The following is a 9,934-nucleotide window of genomic DNA, read 5'->3' on the forward strand; positions in this document are numbered from 1 at the left end:
GGTCCTATGACAGCTGATAATTTCCAGAGTGATGAAGAGATGTCCTGTTAACTTCCTCTCAGCTTCTATGTGAATATCGAGGTATGTTGTACGAAAAAGAAAAAAAGAAAAAAAAAAAACCTTTATTTAACAAGCTTTCTAGTTGAGCACTGAACACGAAAGAGGGGTCTCACTTCTCTCTACCTTTCAGTTTCGTGCGTGAAGTGATAGTGGAGAGGGAAAAGAATATTGAGGTAATATTTGCTTCTCTCTATCAGCACCTTTTTCATTATTATTTAATATTACTTACTTATTTTTTTATGAGAAAAAATCAATGTTCATTTGTTAGATTAACCTATGGAGAGTTGAATTTCCACCATATCCTTGTAATTATTTAACTCCCGTCTCCCATTCAATTTATAAGAATGTAACTCAAAACCTTCACTTAAGAAAAATTTGGTGGCCCATGACCTTTAGTTTGTTATTTAATTAGAATTGATGTAATTTGTTATGCATAGAAGAGTAATGTTATGGGATTGTTTGGGATGATTTAAATAAGTGCACTTTTTGATTTTTTACGAAAAAACGCGAAATATGGGTTGGATTTGAAGTGATATGGTAGAGAGATGATGTGATTTAAATGAGATGATGTGACTTAAATAGGATAGTGACTTTTTGACTTTTTTGTATTATGCCAAACTAAGCCATATTGGAGTTGGTCATGAGTTGAGGTGATAAAACCTCGGACATTTAGGAGCCAAGGTTAGGAATTGTATTTTGTTAATTCAGATTCATGTTAAAATTATTCATAAAATATTTGATTTCAATCAATTGCATCTTCTTAATTAAAAAAAAAAATTATAGCATATTATTAAACTTTTTAACTAAATTGACTCTAAAATAGGTAACCAAAAAAAAGGGAGTAAAATCTACTTTACTTCCTGGTAGTTTAGGCCATTTGCACTTTATCCCCTATTATTTGAAAATAGCCACTTATCCCTTGTGATTTTAATTGTTTTATAATTTACCTCCTTGTCATTATTTATTTCGTCTAAATTAACAAAATTTGTCATACATGTGCCTGTTTGGCAGAAATTATTTACAGCTTATTTCAGCTTTCAACTTAATTTAAGCTATTTTGATGTGTTTGGTTTAGCTTATAACTTATAGCTTATAGCTTTATGGAAGTCAGAAATCAGCTTATTCTTTAAGTGGGGCAGGAGATGCTTTAAGAATAAGCTGGAAATCAGCTTAAGCTAAAAGTTATAAGGTATAAGCTGTTTAGGCATAAGCTATAAGCACTTTCCCACAGCACTACCAAACAGAAAGATAGAGGGGTCTTTTGAGAAGTTCAGTTTTTAGCTTTTTATCAATTTTAGATCTCATCACTTCTCACATTTTTTATTCATAAAAAGACAAAATAGCCCAAAAAAACAAAAAAAATTAACTTTCTACCAACTTCCCAAAACATCACAGAGTAATATTGACAAAAAATTAATTTAGAAGTTCAAATATAACGTAAAAAGATACATTTGTCCAAAATTTCATCTTCTCCACTATCATCTTCTTTCCTAAAATCTAACCCTAACTCTAAAAACCCAAACCCTAACCCTAACCACCTTCTCCTACCTCCAGCCACCTCTGTACCATTACCCATTGCCACCAGTCACCTCCCCTACAACTTCAATACACCAGACTACAAAAGAAGCCAACAATGATGCTCCACCACCATTACCTCCTTCGTCTTTCTCTCCACCGCCGCTGCCACTTCACCATCAAATACAGCAGTAGAGTCGTCATCAAAGCAGACAACGGCCACTCCTTCGCCGTTGAAGTCGACTTCCCCAACCTCCAAACCGACAGCAGATGCTACACTCTACCCCGCCGCGACCTCATCTGCAAATCACCAAAATCCTCTCCTCCACCAGATATATATACATATATAAAATATACTTATATTTATAATATATATATATATATATTATATGATATTACACATTATATTTTTGTTATAATGTAATATGAGATTAAAGTGGAAAAAGAGTTAAGAAATTAGAAAAATTAATTGATTAAATTAAATTAAATTAATTGTATAATAGAAGAGACAGAGAAAGGAAAAGGAAAAAAGTAGAAGGATATTAAGGTCATTTTACATTTTTCGTTAACAGTATTAGTGTTATACTTTAGTTCTAAACCACGGGGGATAAAGCGGATTTTGCCCAAAAAAATATGTATTTGAAATGAAAAAATTATTACCCTAAAATTCATATTTTATCAACTTTTTTATTTAGGCACCGTTTGGGAAGTGGTTTTGTGGGTTTTTTTTGGTCATTTTAGCCACAAAAGACCAAATACGCTATTTTAGTCACAACAAACAAAGCATCACATTCAACCCATAATCATTACACTCTTCTCTCACAAAAAAAGTCAAAAAATCAATCCACTTCCCAAACCAACCCTTAGTTAGATAGAATTACATAAAAAATTTAAAAATATAATAGCACCTTTTAATAGAAATAAAATTAAAATGTATAACTAATTATTCATATTATTGGATTCATGTTGAAAAATGATCAGCATTAATCTGCTAATTTTGTGTATGGTTGGAGTAACCCTTAACCCCAACTAATTTTGACACTTATAGTATGGATAAATTACACTTTATTTCTTTTATGTTTGGTTATTTTCGCACTTTAGCCCTTGAAGGTTTTTTTTTCCTCCACTTTAGCCCTTTATGTTTCAATTTTTTTCTCAATTTAGTCTTAAAATTAATTTTTGTTCAAAATTAGACAGAAAATACCATGTTAACTATCACATAACTTAATATATATATATATATATATATATTAGAATTTGAATTTGTGTCAGCGATGTAAGTTTTATAGAATATTCCTATGCCATGTGGTTGTCGACTTGTCATTTCCTATCTAACTTTGGACACAAGTTAACTTTTGGAGTAAATTGGGAAATTTGAAAGATGAAGGACTAAAGTGAAAAAAAATAAATTTGAAGGGTTAAAGTGAAAAATAATCTAACATCAAGGGGGCAAAGTATAATTTACCTTTTATAGTATTTGTGGGCCAAAAATAAGGCTTCCACTTAAATTCACAATCTAAGCTAAGAAGCCATTAAAAATTATGAATGCATAATTAGTATGCATCTAAAACTACGACATGAATAATGTTTAATTAATAATTTGTTGTGGTTGTTCAAATTTTATTTGATATATTTAATTATAATATTCAATGTTAACAAGACAATATTTTTCCCCTATCTAAAACAAGACCATATTTTTATTTGTTTTTAGTTATTGTAATGATTTATTCATGTATTGATCTATGTAACTAAATTTAGTATATAATTATGGTGATCATATGTGTATGTAAATTGTGTGGATATTAACAAATAAAAAAAAAAATCATAAATAGTTATCATTTTGTCTAAACACTTTTTATTTTTGTTTATAATTATTTATAAAGGGTCAAATTTCAAGATTTTGCCTCGGGTCCTGAATAACTGAAGGTGAGCCTTACGTGCACTTTAAAAGCGTGCATCATAAGAAAAGTTCTAAATATATTTTGTTGTAAAAGTTATCAATGACGAAGTCAATGTGCACCTTAACTCATTGCCCAATTTCAAGGTTTCACCTTAACTCAGAGCCGACCTTGTGTGCATTTTAAAAGTGTATATTGTAAGAAAAGTAATGATTTTATTATGAAAATTATGAATATTTATAGTGTGTTATGTCATTTTGTTGTAAAATTTATGGATGACGAAGTTAACGTGTTCACCTTAAATTTACGAATAACAAAGTTATGCCGCTTTGTAAGAAGTCATATTTTTTTTATGAGCCTAGGCTTGCCTCCGGTCCTAATCAGATTAAATCCTACTATTAGACCTTCATGGGCCCACCACGAAGCCCAAATCGAGAATCTGAACTGTTCAATGTATAGAAGTCGTCAAGTATTTCATCTCTCAAAAAATCATGTTGATCAGATATCCATAGTCACTTGATCAGTTCGCATTTCTATCAATGGTAAATATGATTTAAAAAAAATTTGTTGATAGAAATGTGACCTAATCAAGTGGCTATCGATATCTGATCAATGTGATTTTTTGCAGGGATGAAGTACTTGACGAGTTCTATATATTGAACGGTTTGCATTATCGATATGGACCCAAAATGGGCACTAGTTGAGCTGCCCAATTAGAGACAATCTAATCCCTGTTTCGTGATAAAAAATTATAGCTTTCAGATTAGTGACATGTTTTATTATTATTATTATTATTATTGCTGCATGCAAGTTGAAGGTACCTAGGGGGTCACGTGGCCCCCTCAGTTTTGAAAACATTTTTTTTTTTTGTTATTGTCATGTATAAAATGTATTTTTTTTTTTCTTAACATGTTCTTTGGTTAAAAGTTTATTGTATTGTTCACAATAAATAGTTATTTGATACTTTGGGAATATTATGTGGTATTGTTTATGTAGTAGTTTAAATCAATAGTGTAGTGAAAAATATTATAGATTGAATATAATGAACTCATTATTTTCAAGTAGTTGGCATACCACTTAGTGTGATTTGTGATTTTCTATGCTTTGAGTATCACGTATGCAACGTCATATGGTACTCTAAGACTGTTTAATAATTTTTATTCAAAATATATCATTTATAAGCAATGTCATCTCTTTAATATTTTTCTGTCAAATAAAAATTAAATAGATTTTATAATAATTTGTGTTATAAATGATGTGCTTAAAATTAGAAATTTTGACCCATAATTTTTTGTACTGAAATTGCAAACTTACATCATCATCTCACATCGAGCTATTCCACACTATTATTGAATTTTGATTTGTTCTTATTAATAATAAATATGTAATTTTTTATGTTTAAATTTATCTCATAAAATTATTATTATCTTAATGTTGCTCATGATTTTCTTTTAAAATAAAAAATTATAATTAATAAGTGCTCTTTCTAACTTAATTTCCTAGCTCCGCTAGTGAAGGTACCTATATATGAAATTAACAATTTTATTTTAATTTATTGTTTTTGATTAGTGCTGGAGTAAGAGAAAAAAAATGGAGAATATAGAACATCACTGCATCCCAATAGAAGAATTAGAGAGTGACGATGAATCGTCAATTCGATCTACTAATGAAACAGAGGAATCCATCGATGATGCATCTGTTGCTCTCATGCAAAAGCGCTTGGAAGATTTTGGTGGAAGCAGAATCCAAATCTCGGAAACTAAGAGCTCTGTTTGCATATTCAGAGCACCTCAAAGCTTCAGAGATATCAGTGGCAAGGCTGCTATTGACCCAGAAATGGTGTCAATAGGACCTTATCACCACGGCAAAGATCAAGTCCGAAGATTTGAAAGTTACAAATGCCAGTATCTTTGTTCCCTGCTTTCTCGAACGGAGGCAATGGGGGTCGATTTACGCCAGTTAATGAAGGCCATGAAAGGATTAGAGAGCGAGGCAAGAAGTTGTTACTCAGAGCCCATTCCAATGTCAAGCAAAGATTTCATTGATATGATGGTACTTGATGGTTGCTTTATTGTTGAGCTCTTCCATCAAGTTTGTGGGAGTCAAGGTTCTGAAAATGCCAACATCCCAATCATCATGAGAGACCTCCTTAAGCTTGAAAACCAACTTCCTTTATTCGTTCTTCAGAAGCTATATGATTTCTCCATTGGCAATGGTGACCATGACCCCCATAGAGAATTTCTTTCAGATGAGAACCCCACCATCATTACTTTGCCCGCTTTAAAATTCTTTCGTCTTGCCCTCCCAATGTCACTTAGTTCACTCAAAAGAGCAAAAGAATTGAAAATTTTGAAAGGCTATCATCTACTCGACTTGTTTCACGAAAGCTTCCAACCCTCAAGATATTTTGAACAAATGTCGGGATCTATTTACTCTCCTTCCACATCACATGGATCACAAGAATACAGTAGCCCATTGTGTAATCGGTCAATGCCATGTGTGACACAACTTCGACTTACTGGGATCAAGTTCAGGCCAGCCGAAAGCACTAGTGATAGCTTCTTGGAGATAAATTTCGACCAAGGGGTGCTAGAAATCCAACCTATAACCATCAATGATTTCACCAATACCGCCTTCATCAATTGTGCCGCCTTAGAACAATGCCTCCAACATACCCATACATGCTTTTCTGCATATATTGCCTTCATGAGTTGTCTCATCAACTCAGCTAGAGACGTTACATTCCTTTGTGATGATGGAATTATCACCAATTCCTCCTACAATGATCTACGTGTTGCTCATCTTTTCAAAAAATTGGGAGAAAATGTTGAGTTCAATATTAGAGATCTTTACCTCTCTAAGCAATTCAGAGATGTGGAGGCCTACTATAGAAGCCACTGGGCATCTTTGAGGCGTAACTATTTTAGCAATCCGTGGAGATCTATCTCAGTCGTCATAGCCTGTGTTCTACTGTTGCTGGCGGGGATACAAGCAATTATGAACATTTTGAGCTACGAGGTACATCGTAATTAATACTTCTAAACCATCAAACTCGGTCAAATTTAACTGTGTCAAAGATGAATGTTTACCTCAGCCAATTTCTTTTTATGCACAATGAGCTAGGCCATGCAATTTATGCATTTGCTTAGAAGAGAAAAGCTCCATGATGCTTTTCATTTATTTTTCTATGTAGTTCTGTGTTTGTTTTAGCAAATTGCAAGAAATAGTCACTATGCATTCGGTCCTTTTTTTTATAATTTATAATTTTTATTTTTTATCTGTTCTAGAGTTTGCATGTAGTTACATCTTTGTAGCTTGTTGCAATGAGTACGGTACCTACATGGCAGGAAATTTGGCTTTTAGCGGCATTTAAAAAACGTCGCTATAAGTGCCAAAAACGTCGCTAATTCTTTTTGTGACGCTTAGCATCAAACGCCAAAGACGCAATAGCCACTGTAGCATTGTGGCACTTTAGAAACGTTGTTAAATTATTATAGGCGTTTAAAAAGTGTAATGTGATGCTTTAAAAAGTGCCGCTAAATGTGATACATAACGGTAAAGTGATGTCACAATAATTTTTAGTGATGTTTCAAAAACGTCGTCATAGCTTCTTTTTTTTTTTAAAAAAAAGAAGAAATCTAAACGTTGGCATATTGTGGCGTTTTGAAAAACACCATTATGTTTTTATTTTTTTAATTGTTTTTTTGAAATTGTGCTAATTCTATTTCGTTGAACTAAAACAATTCCTGTAATAGGTGGAAAAATAACATTAATATGAAAGAATAACTCCCTTTCCCATTCAAATGAACATTTGTCAAAAGGAAAGCCAATTATATGAAAAGTTGTCAAGTAGCAAATACAACATTAATTCACTTTCCCATTCAATTTAATATCCATTCACCATTAACCACAAAATAACATATCCACAAATCATATTTTAACATTCGCCAAAAAATAATAGGTAAAAACATCAAGACAAACCCCATGAATTTTGATTTAATTTAATGTCTTGTCATATGAAGAACGGTATCACAAACAATCCTTAGAAGTTTATTTGCAAAGAAAGAATTGATCTGCAAAATACAATTTACATGAACAGAATATAAGCAGCAGGAGGAATCAAGAACTTATACAAGCCTTGGCAACTAAATCCTATTTCATACTTGCTTCATGAGATATTCTGTCCTGTGTGACTCGAAAGTTTCTACAGCTGCAGCAGTTATTGATGGAGTGCATAAGTTGCCATCCCTCAAAGATGCTTTAATTGCAGTTTGTTCTCATGCATATTTCCATGAATATACATAAATTCAGAGACAATCAAAATGAAGTGATTCTGTATAACAGCCCAAAAGACAGTGATATCAGTCAGAATATGAAGAAAGAAGATCATATAAAATAATACATAGTAGCAGATGAAGCTTGTGATTAAATGATTCAATTTAACTATGTCATATTAAATTTCATAAAGTAATGTTTCAATATCACTTATATCTTAAAAATACTAGTAACATAGAAAAAAAAATAGTTGGGAGACTACCTAAGTTGCCTTAGGTAAGTTTTCAGCAATATTCCAGCTTCAAACAATATCCACTTGAGATTCATCATGCACAATTCCGTTTTCTAGTTCAGAAATACCTTCTTATGTTTCACTATTGATTCTTGCTTGGATTCCACCATAATTGTAGTATCATAGAAAAATTGGAACAAAAATTTATTAGAACACGGAATCAAAACAGAATATATTTTACTACTGCAGCATAATCTGGAACCAATTGATACACTCCATGCCTTTAATGCACTATATATTCTTTGTATAATATCTGACACCAAATTTGAAACTTTTGCAGAAAACTAGAAGGAATCTAACATTGAGTTATCAGATTGCCTAACAAATGTAGTTTAAACATATAGTTTGAGAAACCAATTTTAAACCTCAAAACTGCGTAAGGATCATAATTTTTCTAGCCTTTGAGTTCAAATTTCTCCAGCCTTGACTTATTCTGTGTCACGCCCCACTTTTTATTACTCGAAGTATTACCAATTTCATTTACTTAATTCCATTTCAGAGATAACATGCGGAAATAAACTCGTATATTCAACTTGTAGAAGTGAATAACATTGCTCTCATTCGTATGCAAGTAAATACAACATGAGAACACTAAATAAATTGCCCTTGGGCTTACATCATTAAAAGTCAAGAAGAAGGGTATAACCCTTTTACATAAATGGCATTCCGCCAACACAAAAGAGGCCCCGTGGCCAACAAATAAGAAGATCCAAAACCTTGTAGCACATCCTGGCTATCACCTGAAAAAGATACAACAACGTGGGATGAACATTTAGTCTAGTAGAGATCTCAACATGATCATCAACAATAACAACTTACAGATAGCTATGATCATGAATGTTCAATCTCATACTAGAATAGTAATGTGGCAGTTTATACAAAATATACATAAGTATGAACTTTTCTCGAAAACAGCCATTTCATTCAACGCTATAAGCGGTTCACCTTCTTTCCTTTTAATTACCCATTTTTCCAAACTTTCATGACTATAACAGTTTTTTTTTTAAAAAAATTAATAATTTCACCAAGCCTATTACTCTTCCCCCATTTTCCGTACTTACAACAAAATGACCTTTTTTGAAAACATGTTCACAAATACCCCACTTTCCTTCACACTTTCCAAAATCTCAAAATGGCATTTTGGTTTGTTCCTAATACATTCATATCAATACATGCATGCCTTAAATAAAAGGGAAATAACAAATCATCAACATGTATATAATCCACAAATGAGGCAGCTCAGCCTTTCAAAACTGTAACCATTGCAACCCATAACATACTCAGATACACTGACGATAACAATTAAAACTCTGCTCTACCGGCTATATGCACAGTAGCTAAGGATATGCCAAAGCGATAAGCGAGATAATAACTCATTTTAAACATTTCATACCTCATAATAGATACACATTTTAGTCCTGTATCAATCTCAGACAAAAACACTTCCATACTTCACAAATGATACACATTTTGGTGTTGTATCAATATCAAACGAAAACACTTCTATACTTCACAAATGATACACATTGTAGTGCTGTATCAATGTCAAACAGTTTCCAGTTTAGAGGTCCATCCCCTATCTTCCCCTAAACCGTGGAGTACATCCCCTATCTCCTCCCACACAACACAATGTATATAAACAATTATCATATACAAATTCCTCAATACAACAAAGCATCAATAACAAGTGTAATACATACACATAAACTATTCAATAATGTTTAACCAACACAAGTGTAACGCATACATCACAATTCAACACACCAATGTCATCCTCCACCGATGACCAAGGACAAAACCTCTAGATGCATGTATTCAGTACACCTAATAAAAGAGACTCAACTCTCAAGCAAACCTTAAACCCAACAACGACACTAGTACGATAGGTAAGGAT

At 32.4% G+C, this 9,934-nt stretch overlaps 1 protein-coding gene across 1 annotated transcript; it reads left to right on the forward strand.

Annotated features, from left to right (window-relative positions):
• The first annotated feature begins 156 nt into the window (after window positions 1–156).
• LOC114257151 (UPF0481 protein At3g47200-like) lies at window positions 157–6,730 on the forward strand. The gene is made up of 2 exons (XM_082891784.1): window positions 157–233; window positions 5,043–6,730. Exon 2 carries the CDS (start codon window positions 5,064–5,066, stop codon window positions 6,504–6,506), a length of 1,443 nt encoding a protein of 480 aa, XP_082747910.1. The 5' UTR covers window positions 157–233; window positions 5,043–5,063; the 3' UTR covers window positions 6,507–6,730.
• Window positions 6,731–9,934: the final 3,204 nt, after the last annotated feature.

The sequence above is a fragment of the Camellia sinensis genome, chromosome 10, assembly GCF_055761805.1.
Source record: "Camellia sinensis isolate YWXY chromosome 10, ASM5576180v1, whole genome shotgun sequence".
NCBI classification, from domain to species: Eukaryota; Viridiplantae; Streptophyta; class Magnoliopsida; order Ericales; family Theaceae; genus Camellia; species Camellia sinensis.